Source organism: Pholis gunnellus (genome assembly GCF_910591455.1).
Source record: "Pholis gunnellus genome assembly, chromosome: 24".
Lineage (NCBI taxonomy): Eukaryota > Metazoa > Chordata > Actinopteri > Perciformes > Pholidae > Pholis > Pholis gunnellus.
The window spans coordinates 6790387-6818098 of NC_136551.1; the positions used below are offsets into that span (position 1 = coordinate 6790387).

Consider the following 27712-nt stretch of genomic DNA (forward strand, 5'->3'; position numbering starts at 1 on the left):
GCAATCTTCTCGCTGATGGTCTTGTTAGCGGTAAAAGTTTCTCACAGTAACTTTAACTATCTGAAACGGACAACCTTCTCGCCCACGTCTCGCGGTAATTGGCCAGCTGTGAGGAGGTGTGAAAGTAGGCGTGTTCGAACGTCTCTCTCAAGCACCGAAAATATCTTAGAAGAGAGACTGTAATTTCCATTTGCACAATTCTTTGAGTATCACTCGGCTGTTCTCCAATGAAGTCCAGCCCATCAGAAAATCTATAAACACTTTTGCCTTTGGATGTGTTTGGGGCATACTGGAGTTCACTTCCAGATGTTGAGCAGTTGTGAAAATCAACCTGGGCTTTTTTCACGTTCCTTGCTGACAAGGCTGCCTGAAGAAGTGAAGCCGTCCGCAGGGTCAAAACACGTTTATCACAACTGCTGCTGGTGGAGCTTGTCACCTGAGTTTGTGAGGCATTACCAAGTTCACACTGGTAATTGAACTTGTACAGCGATTAGCTTTTCTTCTGACCACTCAAAGTGCTTTCACGCGACATGTCATTCACCCATTCACACCCATTGATGATGGGATGACAGGGGCTACCATGCAAGGTGCCATCAGGACGATCTAACATTCATACCCATTCATACACCATAAGCAGCTACGGGAGCAATTTGGAGTTCAGTGTCTTGCCCAAGGACACATCGACTAGCGGAGCCGGGGATCGAACCGCTGATCCTCTGATTGAAGGACAACGCTCTACCACTTTGTCCTTCTCCTGCAGTACATCATCTCTTCATACTGTGTACTCACTGCCTGGCTGCGCTTCACCCTTATTTGGCAACTTCTGTGTGTGTGTGTGTGTGTGTGTGTGTGTGTGTATGTGTCTAAGCTGACAGACACAACAAGCTAGGGCTTGTCTGTTTGCCTGTTGAAATTCTTACAGGATAAATGTGTGTGTGTGTGTGTGTGTGTGTGTGTGTGTGTGTGTGTGTGTGTGGTGTTTGGGAATAGTTTGTCATAGATACAGGTGGCAACTTGCAGGAGGGAATTCTATAGAAAGAGAAAGATCATTGATAAAACACATCAGACGACCAGTAACACAGGACAAGAGTTGTATTTTCATTGCAAGAATGTTTATATAAATCAAAACCAAATGTGCACTATCAACGATGCCAAAACAAAATGATGTGTGTGTGTGTGTGTGTGAGAGAGACAAAGAGAGAGAGGAAGGGGTGATGAAAACATGATCTAATGCAGGTGTCATTTACAGCCCTGATTATATACAGTACAAATCAACAGTGGATCATGGGTAAATGTGACATACACACACATACACATGAAATGCTACTAAAATGGTATTGCAAAAATAAATTAAAGCCTTTTACAAAACTCCATGCTGTAATGGTTTCTCGCTGTCAATAGAAATCTGATCAAAACGTCTCAGAATCCAGTCTGGTGAGGGCCGTCTGTAATAAATATGTAATCGATGGACTGGCTCAACCAATGTAAAGTTAAGATTCGTGAATCATGTCATAGGTTTTGTCCACATTTGCCTCAGAGGCCGTAAAACAGCCACAGTCAGTGACGTGATCGTGTTTCTTTCATTTCTTCAGGAGATGAGAGGCTCCGTCTTTCTGTAAAAAAATGTCAACCAAGAAGCAGAGAGGAGTGGTGACGTCACGGGGAGGAAAGAGTGATAGAAAGATGGAGGTAAACACAAACAGGCCGTCACAACATTTGGCATGAGCAAAATGATCGATACACCACACCAACGACATTTATGAGGATGAAGTCTTGTTATTTTACAAAGGAAGCTAAGATCAGTCCAGTGCTGCTGCATGCACTTTGACCCCGCTTCTCTCTGTGTATCTGTCCATATCACATCTTCTCTCCAGTTCTTTTCTATGTCCTGAGAGTGACACTGGGATGTTGGGTTCATATGACCGAACAAGTCCACTCACTGCTGCCACTCTGCTTGTTTTGTCAGTAGTTTTAAACTGGCTCCTAGTCAAGTGCCCAGTACTGGGTGCTGTTTTTTCCAAATATGACGTGATCAATAGAGAAATGCAGTGCTCAGGTGACATTTAACATGTATCAAACACCTGCTATCTCCTCTTCCTCTGAGCCATAGAGCTCCATTAAAACACATCAGTGAGCCTCACTGTTGCTCTGGCTGACACGTTTCTTCATCACCATGAACACACTGTAGTTTCTTTTCACTTGGTCCCAGATACACCGTCCTGCAAAACATCACGAGGGCACCAAATGTGGATTCATCTGCAGCTGAAAATAGTCCTGAAGAAATGCATGACTTCCTCCTGTTTGAGTAATGTTTGATAAAAACTACAGTGACCAGCTGTGTTGGAAAATGACTGAGCCTATTCAAAACAGAAACAACAATAGCCTGGAGCTGAGAGCCACATACAGAGTAGTGATTTATGTGTTTGTGTTTAGTGATGTCCGCTGTCTGCCGCCACACGACCAGGTGGTCGCCTTAAACCGCCTCTCCGGGTTCAGTAAGGTCTCCAGACCGCTTCAGCAGCTGCCATGTTTGTTGGGGAGCTACTGTGGCTTGACTCCACCTCTACACCCACTCCTTCATTCTGATTGGGCAAAGAGGGGTGCAGGAGGGAGGAGCCTGTGGAGGCGTTGGTGCACGGCGGCAGGATCCTCGGCGGGGAGCGCGAGTCACTGCTGCCGCCACCCCCGGCCATCATCGAGAACTGGTATGCGCCGGCGGCGGTGGAGTAGTACAGGTGATACGGCGAGGAGGTGGACTGGAAGGGCCCGTTTTGAGCCTGGTGGGGGGTGTTCGCCGGGTAGGGCGGAGGCAGGTAGGTGTGATACCTCCCCGCTGGAGTGGTCGCCATGGCGAGGCCGAGGGCGCCGTTAGAGACGGCATTGTGAGAGGGGGTGTAGGTGAAGGCGCCCGCTGTGGGAGGGTAGTGGACCCGGGGGTCGGAGAAACGAGACTCAGGCAAGGAGGGAAGGGAGGTGAAAGGTCGTTCTAAGGTCATCCTGGGGTCGCCAAAGGCCGTGAGGTCGGGACCTGAGAGAGGGCAAAGGTCAGAGGTTACAACCTACTTATTTACTCACTTCTCTCTGGTTGCTCTCTGTGCACATGCTTGTGTGTGTTACCTGTGAGTCGCGACGTCAAGTCACTGAGCGACGACCGACCAGGCGAAAGGGGATTGGCTGTGTGGACACTGGGCGTGGTTATCTGGCCAAGGTAGGGATAGGATTGGTCGTAGGACCAAGATGGAGACGGCTGCATCTGTCTGGAGTCTAAGAGAGAGATTGAAACCTTCAGAGCTGTGAAGCAAAGGGTTTTGATCAGTGATGCTGCCTTCAATTGGAATCAGACGGACAACACCGTCCAGACGGCCCAACTCAACACGCATGATGATATGTTGCTATGGTGATGTCGTATAGTTTACAAGTAATCATCAAAAATAATTCATTTTATGTAATTATCCTAATAAGGCATGTCGCTATAAAATGCAGCTTTCTCTTAATATTCTATTCCAAACTTTAACAAGTTCCTCCTTGTGTGAGGGAGCTGCATAACATCCGCTTGTGAATTCTGAGGTGGAGGACGGTATAAAGTCAAAATATTTGAACTTTGGATGGCAATCGTCTACTGATGCTGACCCAGAATTATCTGTCGGCCTCACCTAATTTTGTCCATAAAAATGATATCCGGTCTGCTTGATTCCATGTGAATGCAGCACAAGTTGAATGTTGAGAATGAGAAGTTGAGCCACACAATGCTGTAAACACACTTACTTCAGAGATCTACTATTACATCTTCTATACACTTCTATAAAGTTGGGGGACTCACAAGAGACAGATTCAAATATACAATATTGAACATGATGTGTGCAAAATAAAGGCTGATTTAAATGAACTTGAGTCTTGAGACAAAATCTGTTGCTCGTGAAAGGAACAGAAGAGAGAGATGGAGAAGAGGAAGCAATTAACTTAGCATGGGGGTGGACGGATGAAGGGGAGGGCTGTGTGTGTGAGTTATTTCATTCAATCCAGTCTTTTTCCCCACAGTCTAATAAATGGCACTGATCACCCACAGACTTGCAGACAAGAGTGTGTACATGTATGGGTTTGTGTGTGTGTGTGTGTGTGTGTGTGTGTGTGTGTGTGTGTGTGTGCAGCCAGACGAGGAGGCAAATTGTACACAGCAGCCAGACGTCAATGAAGGCTTTTCAAGTCCAGCCAAGAGCTCTCCCAAGCATTGACGTATGTGTGTGTGTGTGTGTGTGTGTGTGTGTGTGTGTGTGTGTGTGTGTGTGGTGTATCTGGGTGGTGGTGAAGCCCAGGCCCTGTGCCAAGCCCCCTCCTTTCCTTGCTTCTCTCCCCAGGCAGAGTACACTACGGCAAAAGTCACAATCCGCTGGCTGTTTAAAATAGAACTAGAACGGATAGAAAGACATGTCTGTGGTGTTTTTAGGTTGGCTAATTGACGACAGAAATGATGAGACGGACCCATTTATCTTGTCCAAATGAGACCTGGTGCAGCGCGTGTCATCGGTTTCTGATATGATGGGTATGATTCAGTTTGACTGATTACACTTTGCTTTTAGAATGGATCAATACTTAAATACAAGAACATTATACAGTAGTAATTTGTTGTTATTCCATGGTTTCTGTGGAGTGTTTTAGACTTCACCAATAAACCAGAGGCAAAACACAACTCAACAGGCAACTTTTTGTGGCATGCAAATTTTCTAATCTGGAAAAACACAACGTTTGCAGGGGCAGTGGTTCTTTGTGAAAACCGTGTATCTCCTATCTGACAATTTCCATTTTTCAAATATACTCAAGAATTGAGTGTTTCTTTATGGTTTGAGGATATCCCTACATGAGGGGGGCTGAAGCCGATCCCAACATTGGGAGAAGACAGGGTACACCATGGACAGGTCGGCAGACGATCACAGGGCTGACGCGGAGAGACAGAAAACCATTCACGCTCATATTCACACCTACCAGCAATTTAGAGTTGGGTTGAGAATATTTATTTTACTTAGTGAGCTGGATAAACAAACCAAAAAACTTTATCTGAAAAAATCTTTGTCACGTACATGTATGTATTCCCTCAGCCCTATGTTCCCTCAGTCTTATGTTCCCTCATCCCTATGTTCCCTCAATCTTATGTTCCCTCAACCCTATGTTCCCTCAGTCCTATGTTCCCTCAGTCTTATGTTCCCTCAACTCTATGTTCCCTCAATCTTATGTTCCCTCAGTCTTATGTTCCCTCAGTCTTATGTTCCCTCAGTCTTATGTTCCCTCAGTCCTATGTTCCCTCAGTCTTATGTTCCCTCAACTCTATGTTCCCTCAATCTTATGTTCCCTCAGTCTTATGTTCCCTCAGTCCTATGTTCCCTCAGTCTTATGTTCCCTCAGTCTTATGTTCCCTCAGTCCTATGTTCCCTCAGTCTTATGTTCCCTCAGTCCTATGTTCCCTCAGTCTTATGTTCCCTCAACCCTATGTTCCCTCAGTCCTATTTTCCCTCAGCCCTATGTTCCCTCAACCCTATGTTCCCTCAACCCTATGTTCCCTCAGTCCTATGTTCACTGCAGCAAAGTTCACACAGGCTTTCATTTCATCTAACTTGCTAGTCGGCATCACTGTGGATGTTTAACCTGGTGCGACCACACAGGAGCCAGCCTCAGATGATGTAAGGGGATGAAGGGCATTTAACTACAAGCAGTCCCCTAATAACATTCTCTAACACGCTTGGCATGGATTCAGCTGCCTGTTAGGTTTTAAGTTGTTGACGTAATTAAAGAACCACCGTGCTGAGTAAAGTTCATCCACTTCACCAAACACACACACACACACACACACACACACGCAATGATGGTGATCAGATGAGCAAGTCTGCAACCTCGGTGTTGTACAATATCGCTGCACGAAATTCAAGTTATTTTTAGGTAATTTTATTATGACGCCAGTATTCATTTCAATTTCTATTCAATTCAGGCCATCCTGATATGCATTTATCTTGATGGTGTAGATTTTGTATGCATAATGTCTATCCACTAATCTTTAGAGTTGTATATAAAGTATATTCATTGTATTGTATTTTGGCTTCTATTTTTCATATACCTCCTTTCCTAGTTTAATTAATTTGAAGGACTATGTTGCATCCATTACTGTAAAAAACGTTCTATTACTTAGTAGTAGTATTTCATATTCAATCCTATTTTCTTTGATGTCTACTTTGGATTTTTGAATGTATTTGTATACTAATTGTAAAGGTGTATACATATTTGGACCCTGGTAATCTCCTTATTTGGTCTTTAGGGTTGTCGAAGGCTTTGCGTAGACAACCAGTATTAATTCAACAATTAGTATGAAACATATTGCAGCATTACAATGCATCATATCCAGTGGTGGACCACCCTTGAAATTAAATTCGAAGAAGTTTTTCAAATTCTGACAGTTATAAGTTTTCTTTGCTTTTTCTTTCACACAGTGGCACTTCCTGGCAGCTGACTCTCATTTCCTCCTTTAGGCATGACTTGCTTCCTCACTTACACACACACACACACACACACACACACACACACACACACACACACACACACACACACACACACACACACACACACACACACACACACACACACACACTCACACACACACACACACACACACACACACACACACTCACACACACACACACACACACACACACACACACACACACACACACACCCACACACAAGCAAATGCACACAGCGTCACTACCACTGACGGCAGAAGAGGAACAGATACTGTATTTTGGTACCACATAGAGTATCCACGGCAACCGCAACACACACTCACACACACACACATACGCACGCACACACCGACCACAATGGATCTCACTAAAACCACAAGGAGGAACAATGAGGTTTGATGCAAGCTGAATGCACACGTTTGAGAAACACACACACACACCCCCCCCCCCCCCCCCCCCCCACACACACACACACACAGACACACACTGACATGGACACTGTAATTTGTTATATTAAGTATGAGTGTGCTTGTCACTAGAATTGTAATTAAACTGACAGAGAAAATATACACTCAGGTGCACATTAGCAGTTGACATTCAGGCTGCGTTCACACCTGTAGTTGGAGTTATACATGAAGTTATACAAATGGACAGGTAACGTGAACAGATTTCACCATCACACATTAGAGAATATTAAATGGACTACTGGGACTGTAAAGTGGAACACATATTGGCCACACAGCAGAGATTGTCACGATTTGAAGAGTGTCGATTAACAGCTGTACACACTAAAACACCAAAGTGGAAACAATCATAGCGTTTTAAGACCTGCATAGCTGAAAACACAGAACTAGCACAGAACTGTTGTTGGTGCAGCTGCTAACATACTCACACAAACACTTCACTCACTGTTTTTGTTGTTCACTTTAAAAAATCTCTCTCCCCATGCCAATGAACAGATCCCTGCCGTCGACAACTTCGACCATTAACAGAGCGTAAGCCCTCGTGGCAGCCCACACGCCCCCACGCATGTGGACATTGTGATTGGCCTGTTTGAATCCAGGACATGTAAGGGCCGTAGGTTTGTTAGAGGCTGTTCTCGCACCGTTCTAGCAACAACTTTTGCATTTCGAAATCCCCACACATTCGGTAGGTGGAGATCTTCGGTGTTCTGGTATTGCGAGACTAATCCCAGTCTTAACAGCATAAATTAGCCAGAGCAAAAAAAAGGCAATATGTTCTGACTGCCAGAGACACTGTTGAATCATTATTCTGATGCTTGTATGACTTAGTCATGCACAGTAACTAGAGGGTTGTTGCCTCCAAGCAAGAAGTGACAGATACAAGATGAAAACCTAAAATGTCCCTTGCACTTCACAAACACCTCATCACACTGAACAAAAGGAAGTCCGATTCTGGAGAAAAGGGATTCATTAAAAATGACTTTTTTTTTTGAATGACCATTCAGATTTCCATGCAACATGAATGCAGCATAACTCAAAGAGCAGGAATGAACTGTTCCGTTTGCCACTTAAATGTACTTTACAGCACTTCGCAATCACACGCTAGCCACAACTTGTATTACAGAATAGGGCTGTTATTTCAACCCAGAATACATTGGTATCCTTACACCTTAGAACACATAGCAAATCCTCGTTTGGAAAGCAGGACATTTGAGGTGTAGACATGTTATAGCTAGTACATGCAAGAATGCTTTGCTAGCATTAGCTACAGTAACTCTGGTCCCATGCAAACACTCATGGAGAATCTGCACTAGAAGGGTCTTTGAGCAAGACACTGAAACCCAACAGAAAGCTGCTTTCGATAAAACTATTTGACGTATTAATGTGATGCACTCGTGGGTTGTGCTCTGCATTATAAATGATGGGAAGGTTTTGGTTAAACAACAGCCAGTCATGCTATATAGCTGGGTACATAAGGAGGACTATCATTGTACTTGGTAGCATTGCCCGAACATAGCTTTGAGCTTTGTTTGTGATGATAAGACAGCGTTCTTGATCAGTGTTTTTTAGTTACTTTGCACCCGCCCGACGTCCATTCATCCAAACGTTATCAGCCGAAGAAAGTTTGTATCATCAACATTCTCCCAGTAGAAGATTTTATGAGCCATTGACTAAAATGTCTCACTTACGGGGTTTGGCAAACAGCATGTAAACTTTACCGTTAAATTGGGAAATTTGTAATGTTGGTGGCGGCGTAGTCAGCGTTAATCCACGACAGAATGGAATTGAGAGACAACGTCTATGACCAGATTTTCATTAAGTATTGTCGCAAGTAGCCAATTAGCCAAGCTAATAAAAAGGAAAATTGTGTGATAGCAGGTGGGTTCCAAGATTGCATTTTGGGCCAATGCTCTACTGCTCGGGCTACAAACATTCATGTGCAGATATGTGTTTACAGAGATTAGTCTTGGATCGGCAGGAAGACTGAATTGTCCTCTGTGCTGCCTCTTGGCTTCTTTTCTTGATTAAGGCAGATAGACGTAAATCCCTTTTGGGCTCTTACCAGCAGTTATCTGAGCGTGTGTAGGGCTGGAGAAGGTGGCAGAGTTGAGTGCTGCAGATTGGCGGGTGTTAGCGGAGTGTTGGTGGTGATGGTGGTGATGGTGGTGAGGAGGCGTCACCCTCATCGAGCTCCGTCTCAGCTGCTCCAGCTCTGTTAGCCTCTCGGAGAAAGCCAGGGAGCCGGATTTGACTTCGTCCATCTTCTGACGATGACCTGGGAGAGAGAGACGGAACTGTCATTATTACCGGGGGTCACATTTACATATTGCTCCCTACAATCTTAGAAATAAGAGTTCCTAAAGGTTTCTTCCAGAAGGGCTGAGGTTCTACCCAGATCCATTTGCTTCTGAAGAACAATTTTTTGAAGAAAGTGTTTTCAAGGGTTAATTGTGAGAGTAAAGGTTCCATTAAGAACCCTATTCATCCAAAGTGTCCTAGCTAGCACCTTTATTTCAAAGAGTGTAGCGTCGACTTTCTGCACATTCAATTGAAAAGTGTGCCACACAAATATACGAAGAGGTGATTTGTCAGCAGATTACTTCATGCTTGTACTATGATTATATAATCCAGGGATTACAGTAACAGTTACAATCCAACACAAGCTACAACAATGTCCCGACATTGTTAACACACTCTGTCTGCTAATGTGTTCGGGAATCTGACGGTGGGCGCCGCATAGGGGTCTGGCTGTCTCCCTGTGTGTGTGTGTGTGTGTGTGTGTGTGTGTGTGTGTGTGGTGGTCTGTCACGCTGTCTGTGGTGTTGGCTGCACTTCAAAGCACTGAGACTGAGCTCCAGTTACAGGCACTTCCTCCCAATGGGGGAAGTGTGCAAGTGTGTGTATTTATACTGAACGTGTGTGTGTGTGTGTGTGTGTGTGAGTGTGTGTGGGCGAGTTAGAGACGAGTGATGGTTATTCACAGCTGAGCGGAGCTGGCAGGAGTCTTCCTCTCTTTCTGTCACCTCACGTCTCTTCTGAGCAGTGTCGCTCAGTTCAGTTCCATTTAACCTGAATCACAATTATTCATATGACATGACGTTTATAGAAGTGTTTATCGGCACTAAAGGAATCTGTCTCTCTCTCTTGTCTTCATCTGCCATTAGAAATCCCCATGTTGCATCACTCTGAGTGGGAGAGGAACTCAGTGTTGCATCAGGTTCCTTATTGACTCACTCAACTGAGAGTTTATCTGAAGGGATTCGAGGCTTGTCTTCATTAAATATCTAGTCTATAGACTACAATACATGTTTATGACAAACAACTTTCAGTGATAGAATAAAAACATTAGATTCACGCAATATTCTATACCTCAATATACAACCCTATCAGCCGACAAGAATGTTTGGACGATTCTGCAAAACCCCATTTTTCATCCAATGCTAACATTTTGTACAACCTTGCTTTCAATATCTGTATATGTTAACTGTGGAGTGGTTAAGGTGAGGGAAAGATCATGGTTATGGTTTTTTAAAAAGCATCCAGCGTTGGCACTGAACATGGTTATGGTTATTCATGAGGCAAAGAATCTTCCAATAGAGGTTGGGATGAACAGTCGAACAATGTTTGTATTCTACATTAGTTTTCTTCGGGGACTGCTGGACGTTCAAATATGAGCAGTGTACGTGTGGATGGGGGTTGATTGGCATTAGTTGCCATGTGTAGGAATTGTTGTTAATTCTGTGACATCACCTCCGATCATTGCATCAGCTTTAGAAGATTGACCACGCTGCTGCTAACACTGAATACACATGCTGCCTTTGTGGGCAGTAACCCTGTGGGACTCCACATGTCATCGTATGCTGAGGAGGAAAATGTCAACATCTGTGTGTCAGTGTCACTCACGCCGTGGCTCTCGAGGACCGTCCACGGTAATTTTAATGGCTCTCTGGTATGTGGCCACCTGAGGAGGGTTGGTGAACACAGTGATGGTGAGAGTGAAACTCTTCCCTAGGAGAGAAAAGGAGAGGACAAAAGGGAGGAAGACAGGGAGGGGATAGTCAGAGAAAGAAAAAAGAAAGGAAACAGAATGGGGGAAAAGGAATATTCTTCATTAGTATTAGGATCTTTTTCAAGTAAGACTCTCCTTTCATTCCCTCCACTACTTCTCTCCTCCCCCCCTCTTGGTCTGCTTAATGCATTAAGTCATGTACGTCATGAGCCCCCAGGCAGGAATAAACCAGATACCACACACACACACACACACACACACACACACACACACACACACACACACACACACACACACCCAATGTGAATGCGGTGCATTTCCATCAGCTGGTTTGGAGCGAACAGACTCAGAAGTTTGCACTATAAACTACGCATGGCTGTAATCGTCCAGTAAAAAGAGTTTTAGAAGAACCAGAAACAAAGCTAGTCAGTTTAGCCATCTCACCATCTGTTACTGTTCTTGACAAGCATGCATGCATTATGGGAATACCCGGAGAACGATGCTGAAAAGGGAAACAGCTCATATGACTAAAATGTTCCCGACATCAGAATCATAAAACACACAAGAAAACACCTGGAGCGAGTGTAAAAAAACGATTTCACAATTTAGGATGTTTCATTGACTTTTCCCGTTTCCATTCAGCTTTTCTAATGCGATACTTAAATCTGTGCATCAAAATATATCTTTGTTGTGCACATTTACTTCACCCACAAAACCACAGATGACTGTTATAAGGACTGGTTATGCATAACGAGATATTGCTGTCAAATGAATAAAACAGCAACTATCAGTTTTTCATTCAGTCAGCCACTTAATCAGAACTATGGCTGAAAACATTATGAGCGCTGATTTAGAGAAGGTAGGCTATGAATAATTGCCAGCCAATCAGAAACAAGTGTTTTATTAGATGAAGGTATAATCCAAAAATATCGAAATAAAACACTCCCTGAACCCCTGGTGAACACAAGGGTGTACTACACGTTTATAGGGCTATGGACACACGTGTGTGTGTGTGTGTGTGTGTGTGTGTGTGTGTGTGTGTGTGTGTGTGTGTGTGTGTGTATGTGTGTGTGGACCAGCCTCAGATTTGGAAGTATCACTCACTCAACACTATGCCTGCTGCAAACACACACACACTCACACACGTGCAGATCACCACTGTTGTTGTGTGCTAGGGCTGGAGTAAAGTTTCCCCATGCAGACAGTCTGATGGCACACACACACACACACACACACACACACACACACACACACACACACACACACACACACACACACACACACACACACACACACACAGCAGACTAATGTGGGTAATGCCAGGTGTTACTCTCACTTCTCTCTGTTTTCTCTCTCTCTCTCTCTCTCTCTCTCTCTCTGAACATTTCCCTATTACATTGTTGCAGAAAACACTGATGACTCGTGAAATTTTGTCATAAATGATGTGCACACAAAATGTAAATGAAATGTACAGATATGTAATTAAATAGTTTCATTTTAAAGAACAACATTTGAAAAACCTGTATTTCTGAAGTCGACTGACTAAAGTGTGTTTCCACATAATTTGCATTGATATACAGACAGTGTACATGTTATTAAATGGACAATGTAGATTGTAGAAGGTTGTACTCTATTACTTGCTGAGCCCCTTCAGCTTTTCCATTGTTTTACTTGTTTCGTCACGGATAGGGCAAGACAATAGGTGTGGGCAGCATATCAAAGCAGCAGGGACGATCAATAATCACACAGCTGCAGGTGGTGGAGATGCAATCTTTTCACTAGACAGAATATTGATATTGGACAGTTTTTCGCATGACAACTACTGTATGGTCTACGTTTGGGAGCGGTTGTGGTTATGCAAAATGAATTGTGGTGAAGGTATGGTAAGAGTTAGGCATCTAAAACACCTGGTTAAGTTTAAGGAAAGATTGTGGTTATGGTTAGTAATAAAGAAAACAGGCGTTACATGTCTGTGATGGCACGCATCCACCGCCGCCCTGCACTGAAGCGCCATCGAATAATGAGTTTTGGTTTCACCCTGTTCCGTTCGGTCTAAAAAGCCAGTTCTCAGTGCTGTGGAAGAGCTTCTAAACCAGAAAAAGTAAAAAAAAAGCTTTTATTTCTCTGTTCTCTCCATAATGTTGTCAGACAGAGGGTGTGTTTTCACCTACCGACGTATTGTTGAGTGTGTATGTTGCTCTATACACAGTTTGCGTGTCGTATAAATAGAGTAGAGTATAGAGAAACATGGAGGGCTTTTCTGTGCAGGTTGTTTACAGGGAAAGTTTACAGTAAGAGATCTGGGCTGATAGAGAGAGACAGGAGGGAGAGAACAGCTGAGGTCGTAGTGTCTGTTGTGTCTATGAGACAGCCGGTGGCATCACACACGCACACGCACACATTTAGATTACTAAATCACAAAGGCTCGTGTGTGTCTCGACAACAGTGTTTTTTCAGGGACTTTCTCTTCATACACCACTATGTCTCTCTCATACTTTAAAGATAAGAGCGGCTTTCAAACATGAGGTGTGTGTATGCGTGCGTGTGGTGTGTGTTTGTGTGCGTGTGTGTGCATGCATCATGTCAGTGCTTGCTGAGTTTCGGTTGCCCCAGTTTTCTCACAATCAGCCAATCAGACGGAATCTCTTATTTACGTCATCTTCAACAAAGTAACGTGTGTGTGTGTGTGTGTGTGTGTGTGGGTGTGTGTGTTCACACAGAGTCTGATATTGGGAAAGAGAAAAATGATGGTCCTGTTTAAAAGCGGAACTAAAAGAGAGACAGAAACCTGGGTGCACACACACAACTACACAGACATTAGTGGTAGTCTGAGCCAGGAAACAAACACACAAGACATGACAGATGTGTCATGTCTTAACTATAGTGTAAATGCAATCGCGTTATCAATTTCACATCCAACAACACCGTGGGTGGAAAAACATAATCGACTGTTCCAAACCAGAGAGGAAGCAGCCATTAGTCAGTTAGCGAGCTACACTACTAGCAAGAAAGCAGCAAGGACGCTTGTCATCGTGGATCCACAAGGCATTGGTGGACGGAGTCAAGACGAGACCAAGTGTCTGCTTTCTGCTTTCAATTTGGTCGGGCAAAAGTATTTTGAACAAAACTTGGTCATTCATATTTACTTTACTTTTTGACCCACACACGTAATAATGTCCGGCAGACATACTATACCAGGTGTAAATGTAATCGGGTTAAATCATATCTAGATACAGTGTGAATACAAGGACGCTGCATTAAGATGCTTATTACTGAATCATTATTTTACTATCGCAAAGTCACCTGACAAAATAAACAGATACACAGGTTTATGACAAGTGCTGTATTGTGTGGCTATGGTGGTGGACCATGTCTGAGTCGTCTCACAGCACTGCGTCATAAAAAGGCTGTTGGTGGGGTCATGTTGTTTCAGGTACGGATGAGATGATGAAATATGATCCTGGTTTAAGAACCAGATTAATGAGTTTGAAGTTTGGTCAGATGCCAAAATGATCGGAGCTGTGTGCATTGTGTGAAGTCAGTGCTCTCACTGATATGCATAAAGGGCCTGCAGTGTTTTGCTGATCACGGCCTCATTCACTCTGAAGAGTCTTTAGGAAAAGCTTCTTTTGGACAGAAGTCTGTTTTCACATTATCTGGTTTAGTTTCTCCAGACTTCAAACAAATGATTGGTTTTCTTATATCATCACTAAATCAGCAATATCACTGTTTATATTGTGACGTTCGAAACATCAGAGGTGAGTTAGAAGGATGAGGGATGTCACGAGAACCGATACTTCGGTACCATGTCAATGGAAAAATTCTGAAAACATGATGGTGCTCATCTTTTTATAGTACCACAGGTACCGCAGCAACACTTCCTCATACAATGATTTGTATAATATTTAATAAAAGTTACTCCTCATTTTTTATGCGTTTTTCTTCAAAAGCCAGCAACATGTGTCAATTTCTGCTTGTTACATGAAAACAGTCTTTCAAAATAAACTTCCGTCTTCATAGGAAACTACTTAGTTAGGTTTAGGAAAAGATGGTTTGGGTTAAAATAACTACAAAACGCCGTAACTACATTACGCAAGTTAGGTGACAAATAAATGAACATTGACTTCTCGTTTCACATTGGGGAACAAACAGCAGTCTCCTGGGTGAAAGATCACTGTCACATTCACCAAAACCAGTATGCAAACTGTAGTAAAGAAGTGTATGGTGAAGTACGCAGGATTTATTGTTCTGTTTTTTACTGTGGTATCAATTAGGGAATTAAGAATCTTAGAATTTCACTGGTATTGGTATCAACTTCTACATTTCTGGTACCGTGACCTCCCTAAGGAGGACATTCAGAGATTTGGGGGTGGAGCAGGACCAAGTTAAGGGTTTGTATCTAAAGACAAAACCTTGAGGAATAGGATTTAGTTAAACAGTTTCTATAACTTCAGTGAGGAGCTACTGATATGCAAATCCACACAGCAGCTCTCATTGACATGAGCACTGTGTACTGAGTGTATCAGTGTCACCGGGTGTTGTAACTAAGTGCTTCTGCAAAACAGGGAACACTGACTGATGATGAGTATGTTTGAGAACGTTGACTCTGACTCCCACACACACACACAGAAACCACTAGTCAAACCACTAAACCATTCATTGTGGTTGGCAGCTAAACTGACCACTTCCCACTCAGACAGTTAATGACATTTTAGAGGTTTTAGATGGAGAAACTCAGCTCATACACAACCCGGTCTCCACAATTTTTTTTCCGGATTCCTTGAATGTCGCCGCTTTAGGCAACAAAACCTCAAAGGTTAGAAAAAAATTAATGGTTTATGTTTTAATAATAACGGCACAACGTAGCGGCACGACGTAGCGGCACGACGTAGCGGCACGACGTAGCGGCACGACGTAACGGCACGACGTAACGGCACGACGTAACGGCACGACGTAACGGCACAACGTTACAGTGCCAACATTTATTCCTGGCGACTAGGCTTGGAAATGTCCAGGACCCTTCACCAAATACCCTTTTATCACATCGTCACATCTCGAGCAGGAGACATGACTAGCAGAAATCAGAAACTGTCAAGAAGCCAAACATCAACAGATAAGTCTTCTATATGTTTCTTCTTGTCAATATACTATATAATATAACCAACAATATACTATGAATCCTACTGACAAGTATTGTGTGTATCAATGCCTGATATCTCCACTTCCTGTGTGCCATAGAGCTCCATTAAAAACACATCAATGAGTCAATCTGATATAATGTTTTCATAATTCTTCCGGGATGCTGTAGATAGTTCTAGCGACCTAATTGGATTAGAAGCAGATACGATTTTTGTTAGCTCAAACAAAATAACTTTTTTCTTGTGAAAATGAGTTCTTGCGTTTGAGTTATTGCGTGCACCAAATCTGACATCGATGATATAATGCAATCGTCCCACTGCCACAAATACTCACTAGAGCACTTATATTATATATATATAGTTCATATTTACAGAGAAGATGTATGAATTAGGTCGTGGTTCCCTGCATTAACCACTGTGATCAGCTTTGTTTCGTCTGTTAAAATACTGTGTGAAGCTGGGAGAATGAACCTCATTGTATTCTGTGCAGTTAAATTTGCATGAAAACAAATTTCTACACATCATCTTTCTTCATTTGAATTCTACTGCACAATAATTAAATTAAGTAAGCTATTTTTTCAATGGCAGAACTGTGGAATCTGTCAAATATTGACAGTTATTCCCATATTTCCATTCAGCTGGGGAGTCATTTTATGTGAGTGTTCGCAGAGTGTGTATACACAGGACGGCTGTTTTAAATAGATTAGTTGGGACATTTGCCTGTGACTGATTTAGTGTAACTGTGGTCTAGTGTGTCCGTTAAAGAGAGAGCGCGAGGGGGGGGGGGGGGGGGGGGGGGGTGGGGGAGACGTTGAATGGAGTTTTACGGGGAAGTTGTGTGAATACTGTTTTTATTCATATGTACTTCCCCTAATTTATCCGCTGGGTTGTGTGCTTGTGCAAAACACACGTATTAAACTTCAACCAGAGTAAGATTGGCTGACACTGCTCTCACTCCTATTTGGGATCATGGCACTCTACATCATATTGGTGCTATCTTCAAAATGAGTCCACGGCAAAGATCAGCATTCGTATCTCTTTTTTTTGTGCATTTGTGTGTTTTTATGTGTGTGCAACGTCTCCTCATACAATGTGTCGTATCGTTGATACGATACGAAAAGTAATATTTCGGACGTTCAGCAACATGAGAGATCAGTGCTCCGACTCAAACCCCTGCAGACCATAACCTGTTTAGACAACCAAACCGCTTGGCTGGGTTTAGAAGAAGATTGATCATTTACAGTCAATTCCTTTGGCAGGTGTAAGTCCGGACACTGAATGAGAACACTCCGGTGTGTGTGTGTGTGTACCTCTTCCACTGCGGCCGACAAAGCGCAGGTCGTTGAATCGGGCCACTTGGTTCTTGATGGCGGCTGTGGCGTTGCGAAGCTCAGCAGAGAAGTTCTCATCATTTCCTGCCATCACCGTTACCAGGGTGCCATCGGGGGTGTCACCCAGGGTAACCACCTAGTGACCGCAAAGAAGAAAGAAGGAGAGAAGATGGAGTGTGATTTCTGAATGTTTGGTGCTCAGTCAGCCTTTGGTAGTTTTTCTGCCCGGGTTGTTCCAGGTTTCCAAATGATAATATAACTTTATTTATACATCACCTATCTCAACATACGTGTCTGTCTATGAATGGTTCAAGGTTATACAAAGAAAGATAATATTCATTGATTTTGTAATTTCTGTTGTTTTTCTTATTCGGGATAAACATGTTCAGGGACAAAAAAGACCTGAAGGTGCTGGTGTTATCGTCTTGAATAAACACACGGTCACACTGAGAAAGAAACAACTTTGGACTGTTTGAGCCCTCAAATTTCATGTAAAAGATTCAAATGATGAAATAAAACGTAAATCATTTCCCTATTGAAAATGAAACAAGTGTGAAATGGAAATGTTTAACACTCTCTGGAGAGCACGTTCTCCTGCTCCACACCTACACAGATATACAGATATAGAGATATAGAGCCAGCTGATTTCCATATCAACGCTAATCACACCAAACCATCAGTGAGCAAACGGCCGCGGCTAAAGCTGATGGACGCTTTCTTTTTGAACCCTGAGCTCTCAAAGCGATGACCACAGTTTGGGTTTACCTCTCAGTTAAAGCATTGTCCTCCAGGCACATGGGTCTCTATTGTTTACCTTCTAAGTTGCCTTGAGTATTAGTTGAAATATCAATATGCTGATGTTCCAATAATCAACCAGTGACATGTATTGATCTGAGCCTGCGGTGGAATGTGATTGGATGAAAATCTTCCTTAATAATAAAGCAGGAGCGACTGGATGGATCTTGGCCTGTGTGTGTGTGTGTGTGTGTGTTCGTTAAACACGTGTCAGTGTAAACCAAGGTTGTAATAGTTTAGAACAGGGGTCTCAAACTCGCGGCCCGCGGGCCAAATGCGGCCCGCCGGACGCTAGTTTGAGGCCCCCGCCTTGATATGAAAGTTTAATGTTAGTGCGGCCCGCGCGAGTTTGACATGGATGCTGTATGGTATCATGTACCCAGAAATGACAGCTTAAAGCTGTGTGCACACCGGACACAATTGACACGATTTTGTCTCGCCCATACGCGAGCGAGCCCGCCTGTTTTGCTTTTTCTCTCATCATCCATGACTGAGATCACCACCATCACTGCGCTGTACTGCTCTGAAAGTCCGAAGCTCCGCTGTCATTTCTGGGTACATGATACCCTCTGGAGGCGTCACATTCTCCCTAGTTCTCCCTATAAACGTGCATTTTTTTCACACTGACAGGCTCAGATAGTTACAATAAGTGTCCGACAACATACTAGAAAGGAGAAATGAACGTATGTCTACCTTTAGCTTGAGATCGCTGTTTGTTGTTGTTCTGTTGCTGTGTGGACTAAAGGGGTGTTCACAGCAAAAGCGACAAAAATAATCGCAAAATACTCAAAAATACTCCCATGGTCAGTAAACGGCCGCCGGTAAACTGTGGGTTTTTCCCCCAGTTCTATCCTTCAGTGCTGCTGCTCTGAGCCGGCTGCCTGCCAGCTAGCAGTGGTTCAGTCCTCCGGTCCAGTCCCGCGAAAAAAATAAACAACCTCCGGTCTGCATTGACTTTGTATGTAATCTCGTCGGTTTTCCTCCGGTTCTCTCCCTCCGAAACTCCCGGTCAGGTAAACCGCCAGCGAACTCCGGTCCAGTCCCATTCCCCCGGTCAGGGGAAGTTCACAGGGGATTCACCGGCTCTCTCCCTCCAGAGCCGGCTGCGAAACATAAACTCTCCTGGTCGTTAAACGGTTGTCGGTAAACTCTGTCTTCCATAAACTGCAGCGGGCACAGCAGCCTGCAGGACACCGCACAGGACCTGTGTGCAGTAACGTTATGAGACTCTCCACACTGATTGGCTCTCGCAACAAACAGCGATCTCAAGCTAAAGGTAGACATACGTTCATTTCTCCTTTCTAGTATGTTGTCGGACACTTATTGTAACTATCTGATCCTGTCAGTGTGAAAAAAATGCACGTTTATAGGGAGAACTTATAATATAAATATTAAACGGCCACCACAAACACTTTGTGTTTCCATGGTTTCTGACGTTCAACCAATCACTAACTGTGCCGTGCTCGACGTCATATGCAGGCGCAGGACCCTGAGCCAATCTGGTACCAGCGGAAATTACGTTCTTTGTACGTCAGCTAAACACTAAAACTTAAACTTCAACACAACAGCGATACCTAGTGGAATTATATATTACACAGCCCCAAACATGTCTTTCTCAAAGCCTGCAGTGAAGAGAAAGGTTGGTGATGAGCACAGACAATTTCAGGAAAAGTGGGAAATTCAGTATTTCTTTGTGGAGCACAGGGGCACTCCGACGTGTCTTATTTGCACAGAGAAAGTTGCGGTGCATAAGGAATACAATTTGAAACGTCATTACACAACTAGACATGCTGAGGACTATGCAAAATACCAGGGAGATGAGAGAGCCAACCGAGTTGCCAATCTTAAAACATGTCTACTGAAGCAACAAGATTTTTTTAAGAAAGTAACCAAAGAGAATAACGCAGCAGTCGAAGCTAGCTATGTGGTTAGTGAGATGATTGCTAAAGCAGGAAAGCCATTTACAGAAGGTGAATTTGTCAAAAAGTGCCTGTTACAGGCTGCAAGTATTGTCTGTCCAGAAAAGAAAGGTCAGTTCAGCAACATCAGCCTTTCTGCCAACACCGTGGCAGAGCGCATTTGTGACATGTCAAGTGACATTTATGATCAACTGTGTGAGAAAGCAAAATGTTTCAGTGTATACTCAGTCGCTCTTGATGAGACCACAGACATCACTGACACTGCCCAGCTCGCAATATATGTCCGTGGTGTTGATGACAATTTTGAAGTGACAGAGGAGTTGCTCACAGTAATGCCAATGCATGGCCAGACCACCGCTCAGGAGATATTTCACCAGCTGTGTGATGCCATTGAGAATGCCGGTTTTTCATGGAAGAGATTTGTTGGGATAACAACTGATGGAGCGCCATCAATGACAGGGAGGAAAAATGGACTGGTGGCACTTGTTCAAAAAAAACTGGAAGAGGAGGGTGTGGAGGAAGCCATAGCTCTGCACTGCATTATCCATCAGCAGGCCCTTTGCAGCAAATGCCTGAAATTTGACAACGTGATGTCTGTTGTTGTGCAATGCATCAACCACATCAGATCCAGGGGCTTAAAACACAGAAGGTTCCGTGCTTTTTTAGAAGAAATGGAGTCAGAATATGGGGACGTGCTTTACTTCACCGAGGTACGTTGGCTCAGCAGGGGAAACATGTTGAAGAGATTTTTTGAGTTGAGAGCAGAAGTGAAAGTCTTCATGGAGAAGAATGGGGTGGCTGTTCCTGTGTTAAGTGATCCTATATGGCTCATGGACTTAGCTTTTCTTGTTGATGTCACGCATGAGCTTAATGTACTGAACAAGAGGTTACAAGGCCAGGGGCAACTTGTCAGTGCTGCCTATGACAATGTGAGAGCATTCTCCACAAAACTTATGCTATGGAAAGTTCAGCTATCTCAGACAAACCTTTGCCATTTCCCAGCATGCAAGGCACTTGTGGATGCAGGCACACCATTCAGTGGTGAGAAGTATGCTGATGCCATTTTGAAGCTACAGGAGGAATTTGACCACAGATTTGCAGACTTCAAGACGCACAGAGCCACATTTCAAATTTTTGCGGACCCCTTCTCCTTTGATGTGCAAGATGCCCCTCCTGTGCTTCAAATGGAGCTCATTGACCTGCAGTGCAACTCTGAACTCAAAGCCAAGTTCAGGGAGGTGAGTGGAAGAGCAGACAAGCTTGGGCAATTTTTGAGAGAATTGACTCCCAGCTTCCCTGAGCTTTCCAGAATGTTCAAGCGGACCATGTGCCTTTTTGGGAGCACGTACTTGTGTGAAAAGCTCTTCTCCACCTTGAACTTCAATAAGTCCAAGTACAGGACCAGACTTACTGATGAGCATCTTCAAAGTCTACTGAGGGTCTCAATTGCTTCCTCCCTCAAGCCAAATGTGGCTCGGCTATGCAAGAGGAAGCGCTGCCAGACCTCTAGCCAAAAGTAGGCAAGAGAAGCCATGTTCAGAACAGCTCATGTTGAAAGTTTCATTAATGTTCATGTTAAAGGTTAAATAACTGTTAATACTGTTAATTTGAATCTGAAAAAAAATAATTTCTCTACCCACCAACTATATGTGGTTTCTTAAGTTTTTCTTATTTGCTGTTTTATTATTATTTTATTTATTTATTACTGATTGATTGATTTATTTTCTTTATTCTTTATTTGTTTATTTATTTTTTCATCTTATTTTGTGTAGAAAATTAAAAATTAAGATATTTGAGAACAGTGGAATGTTTTATCAGAGCTTTTCTTGTGGAAAACCGGAACCAAAGCACTGAAAAAGTGTAGGGTATAGCAGAAGCAAAAGCATTGAAGACAGTTTTTTTTTCTTTTTTTTTCTGTTTTTAATAAATGCGTTTTTTTTGTTGAAAACCTGATGCGGCCCAGCCTCACCCAGACCCTAGCTCCAGTGGCCCCCAGGTAAATTGAGTTTGAGACCCCTGGTTTAGAATTTTCAATTTCTTTTACTTTAGTTTTGACTCGTTATAGTTTAGTTTCAGACTGTTTGCTAGTTTTAGTTTCAGTTTTTCAGAAAGCTTTAGTTTTTATACTGTTACACTAGTTTTAGTGTTTTTGTTAGGGACAGTTATAATGTCCAACAAGTATGTAGTTACATGAAAATACAAATTACTTGGACAACACATTCTCTCTCCCAACTCGTCAGATACCAACGCTTGGTCAGTGGTCCTAAACTATGTCTCTAGTGTCAGGTTTAGACTATCAGGGACGGCACGTCAAGTCGCTACATGCATAGTCGGTTTGCTGAACGGGCCTAAGGGCCCTCTAACCTGTCGGGCCCCTGGGTCTGACTACACGCGAAAATGTCTACAAAGATGTCTCTCTGATCCTGTGGCTCCTGTTCTTATGGAGAAGGGGTGGGGCCATTACAGGGGGACAATGTCTCATTATCCGCCCATGCACAGCGTCTTTTCAAAATAAACCTCCATGCCTGCCTGTTACGTGCATACATTTCAAAATAAATGTCCAACGTATGTTTAAGTTAAGTCGTTTTCAGGTTTACTTGGTTGGGTTCAGTAAAATACTGTGGTATGGTGGTTGGGTTTGTTTGACCCAACTGTCCTCCCCGTCCTCCTCGCCGAGGGGACTTTTACAGATTACAACAGTTTCTCTGAGCGCCTAATAATGACGTGGATGGGTTGGCATTGGAGTGAGCTGAAAGCCCTGTGCGTCTTATTCCGATGCTAAAAGGTGACTGGTGCGCCTTCTGATTAATCTTCTGATTAAGGATCAACTTGAGAACTCTTACACTAACACAGGCTCAGCTGATTAACAGAGCTGAGCTGAACAGCTTGGTTACATTTAAAGGATTAAAGGATAAATCGGTTTTTATTCAGGTTCGGTTAAGGTTTAGTTTATGACGATAACCCTGGTGTTTGCACACACATAGTACCTGTGTGCACCAACAGCGTAGTCTGCGTGTGTGTGTTGTCATGTATGCACTCATGAAAATTGTGTGTGTCTCCATGTATATGCGAGTGAGTATGCATCATAACAGTCATCCATTATCAGTAAAAGGCAGTGACATCCGCTCATGACACTCATAATGATGCATAATGCACCAAACTCACACACACACACACACACACACAGACATGTGCGAACACTAATGCATAAGGCTCAATAAATCAATCAGTTGTGTGTTCTGCGGCTAAAAGCTGCTTTTCCACAAATGCATTTTGTCTCAAAGTGCAGGGAAGCGTCCACATCCACACACATCGATACACGATGACGAAGAAATGCAAGAAAATCCATCATACTGTGAAAACGTCAAATGAATCTGTTTTCTTGCAGACAAATAGCATCAAACCCTGTGAATTGACAGAGGTTTTGCACAAAAGGAATTGTAATAATATAGATTCTGAACAACAAGACTCTGGCGTTGGTCCTACTTGTTAGTCAAAATAAATAATAAAGTATCTGACGAAAGGCCTCGTCACAGAGCAGAAACTGGGTTTGTCCTCGCTCATGAAACCATTTGGAGATATTTGTGCTTTTCATGGGACAGCGTTGTCGTCTAGGGACTAATGGTAAGAACAATATTTTTAATCCAAATTATTATGCTGAAACGTTCTCCTTCTCACTCTGTTAAGTGAATAAAAAGATGGATACATTTACTTCCCTTTAGCTCCAAATGCTGTGAAACGCCTCCATTAAGCTGATTGGTGCTGAAATAATGAGTCTATGACATCAATGAAACATAACAATTCATGGAGAATGATATAAGTAATAAGATTCACTGATTCCAGCTACTCAAATGTGAGGATTTCCTGCTTTTCTTAGTTTTATGTTATTGTAAAGATCTGAGTGAAGTACAGTAACTCAGCTTCCAGGACTAAAATGATGAGGACATGTAAACATTTGATGAATTGTTATTTTAGGTGAAGCTTCTTATTCTGCCGTCTTGGCCCAAGACTCCTTTGCAAAAGACATTTTGAGTCATAAAGGTCACATTCAACATAAATCAGCTGGATGAATCTTTCTAGTTCTATTCTACAAGTCACCAACATTTGATGAGCCTTATTAAAACATATTGACACACGTTATATGCATTAGTTACAGTAAAAGTACTGCAGTGTAAAAAATACATTTAAAAGAAGTATCATCAGAAAATGTACTCAATGTATCAGAAGTAATAGTACTATTTTGTGGCTCCTTTTTAGAGTTGAATGATTAAATAGATTATGTTATTAGTTGATTATGGATGTAATCTTTATATGTTATAGTTGGTCAAGAGCAAATGTTTTATTTTATATACAGTATATATATATATATATATGTATATAAACATATATATATATACACACACACATTGAGTACTATACTTATGTAATTTACAGGTTTTTTTTAACCTGCATATTCATATTGCTTTATAACAATAATCCAACACATTTAAAGAATTGCATAATGACATATAAGCTCAAGTATCACAATGTATGACGATGTGTTATAATTCTCATAGATGAAATACTTCATAATATTTTAATAATGCATTATAATGTGGTTTTAAGTCACTATAAGGGGTCATTGATTGCTTTAAGTAAAGTGAAAAAATATCATCAGCAAAACCTTGTAAAATAAATACATCAAAGTATTATGATAATTGACCTTGTAAGTCATTATAAAAGGCTTTATAATGTGTTATGATTATTGTCATAAAGCATTATTATTTATGGGTGCTTATAACTATAATAAGGAGCTTATAGCTGTCAGTAGTAAAGTAACACACACACCTTAAAAGCGATGGGCAGCGTCTTGTTGCACCTCCAGTGTGTGGGCAGCACCGAGCAGAGGAAGTTGGGACTGTCAGTCTTCACCAGCTCACCTGGATGATCTGAGATCACCTGTAGAGACGCCACCGTTACTGAACTGAAGGTTTAGATCAGGGGATACATTCAACACGGTGACTTGCATGTCATCGTACCTCCACCATCCCGCGGTCAGCCATGCGCAGTTTGCCCACCAGAGCGGCCCCTCCGGCCTCCTGGGTGCCCAGAGGCAGGGCCTCGGCCATCTTCCCCCCCGAGGCCAGGGTGGTGGAGGGGGGGGGTGTAGCGCCGGCCCGGGGCTGGGTCTGAGAGAGAATACACGAGGTTAGTTGAGTTAAAGTTCATCTTTGTGCTGCTCTAAATACCTCCAGATGATGTTCTGCCGTGAATGCAGATAAATATGAGAGACGGTGAACCTCACAGAGCGCTTATCAACTCATGCACAGAGGCTCCAGCTTCGGTTCGGGTTCCAAATGGGAATATGTTCCTTGTCTATAATAACTGATTGAATATCTTTGGGTCTGGGACTGTTGGTTGGACAACGCAAGACATTTGAAGACGTCCATTTGGGCTCTTTAGGGGATATTGCCACTATTTTGTGACATTTAATAGAAGAAAGGATTCGTCTGAAGAATCACAGGATGATGAAAACTAGTGTGAAAGAAAGAGGACGTATGAAAGAGGACGTAAAGACGAGCCTCAGATGAGACTCAACGACCGGTAAAAGTCATGTATATACAGCGCATGATGACACACACGGACTCCCATACCACAGTGTGTAGTCATGAAACTGAAGACAGCAGCAGCACTTCTGCTCTCTCAGTTTCAAATGAACATTTAGGAGAGAAGTGGCACGCTAGCAACAAAGACGTTACATTGAGGCTTCAATTCATGTAACACGATAAAGAAATGAATAAAGAAAGCCTCAGAGGGACTGTGATAACCAATCTGTCTGCCTGCCTGTCTGTCTGTCTGTGGCTCTGCTGGTTTGTCAACCAACCCACAATTGAAGCCACATGCTGGCGGTGTGGAGTTTATCTTACAGTTTGATTGAAACCTTTGCACTGCTGCGGCACTGAGCGCTCAGCCACCGGCTGCTGGTTTAACACAGGAGCCACGGACACATTTAGAATTGTTTGAATTCACTTCACAGACAATAATCCCATAAACAGTTCAGTTCAGGGGCCAATCCACGGCAACTAAAAGGTGCATTCACTCTTGTGGAGATCTGGAGTTCGAAGCGATATTTTTGAATGATTTGAGAAAAAGAAGATGAGACAGTTTTATCGCTTAGTGAGAAAAAGAAAAAGTATTTGACTATTTAAATAATAAAAGTATAAGTGATAATCAAGGTACCGGTTGAAAGTTAGTTTGTTAGTGAGGCAGTGTTAAATAAATGTTCATCATGTTAAATAAATGGAGAGGCGGAGTACCTGGAAACGTCATTTCACTCACTATGAATTACTTAACTCTTTTAATAAAAAGCATTCTCTCAAAGGATGATGATGTCATTTGAATTTAAAGAAAAAGGAGAAAAACTAAACAAGAGCAGCTTTACTACATTATGTAGATATTTAAAGATAAATATAGAAATGCGATATATTTTTAAACCAGTTTTGCTCCTTGCAGCTAAAAATCTCACCATATGTTCAAAGACATCATAAGAGCATCAATATTGCAATAATTCGTTATTTTACTAAATGTTATAAATATGGGTAAGTACTTTTATAGTTAACATGATATTTAACTTGTTACATTACAGAAAACATCTTTGTGAATAATATGTTCTAGAACGCGTCACACGGCACCTAAGCACTTTAGAGTAGATTGTATAAGAATACTATAACCAGTCAGTGTGTGTTTGTGGTTTGTTTTCAGACTGAACAAAAGAAGCTTTCTGTGTTTCATGTGGCCTCCCGACACCACAGCTGTTCTCATGGCCACCTCCACTCACACCATCCTCTGATAACGAGCATCATAACAGAGAGAAGGGGATGCGTTCATGATTTTATATATATACGTGTATAAATATACACGTATATATATATATATTATGTGAGCAAAGACACTCGTATAATAAAGCGTCAGAGAGATGCCTCGTACCGTATTTTGCGTCCCACAGAAACACCATTTGTGCGCCACAGTGCGCCCACAGATACGCGACTCTCCCGATCTTCCCCGTAAACCTCCCGATGTCTCTTGTTGACAGCGCAAGCTGCAGAATGTTCTCTGTGTACGTGTCGAGAGTTTGTCACGCTGTCGACTTCTTGTTGTCTGCCCGTAAGCAGAAGAAGAAACATGAACCGCCTGCTCGCGGCGCTTTATTCCGTCCAGACGCGCCGGATTTGAAAAAAGCCCGAACCCGAAACGACGTTCCAGAGCTCTGGGGAGCAGAAGAGAAGTCCCCCGGACTGGTGATGGATGCTATAAAGTCTTCAAAGCTCCTCGTGCCTCCTCGCAGCTGAAGTGAAGCTTTCACACATGTTTGGCACCAAAAGTGGAAGAGAACTGACAAGACGTGAAGGAAACAGGAAACTAAACCTGAACTAGTTTTAACTTTCAATCTCGGATCCTCCTGATTTAAATATGATGCTTCAGGACCGTTACGAGCAAGCTGCGCTCTCTCTCTCTCTCTCTCTCGCTCTCTCTCTCTCTCTCTCTCTCTCTCGCTCCTGCCCGGCTATGTCTCT

The 27712-nt window shown here is 42.8% G+C and overlaps 1 protein-coding gene across 1 annotated transcript; it reads right to left on the reverse strand.

Annotated features, from left to right (window-relative positions):
- Nucleotides 1-1109: 1109 nt before the first annotated feature.
- On the reverse strand, nucleotides 1110-27261 carry runx1 (RUNX family transcription factor 1). The gene is given in 9 exon segments (XM_079185501.1): nucleotides 1110-3028; nucleotides 3118-3264; nucleotides 9030-9242; nucleotides 10871-10975; nucleotides 17425-17581; nucleotides 24987-25097; nucleotides 25178-25300; nucleotides 25302-25327; nucleotides 27126-27261. Coding segments are annotated over 9 exon segments (1446 nt in total). The 5' UTR covers nucleotides 27154-27261; the 3' UTR covers nucleotides 1110-2492.
- Between the last annotated feature and the right edge of the window lie 451 nt (nucleotides 27262-27712).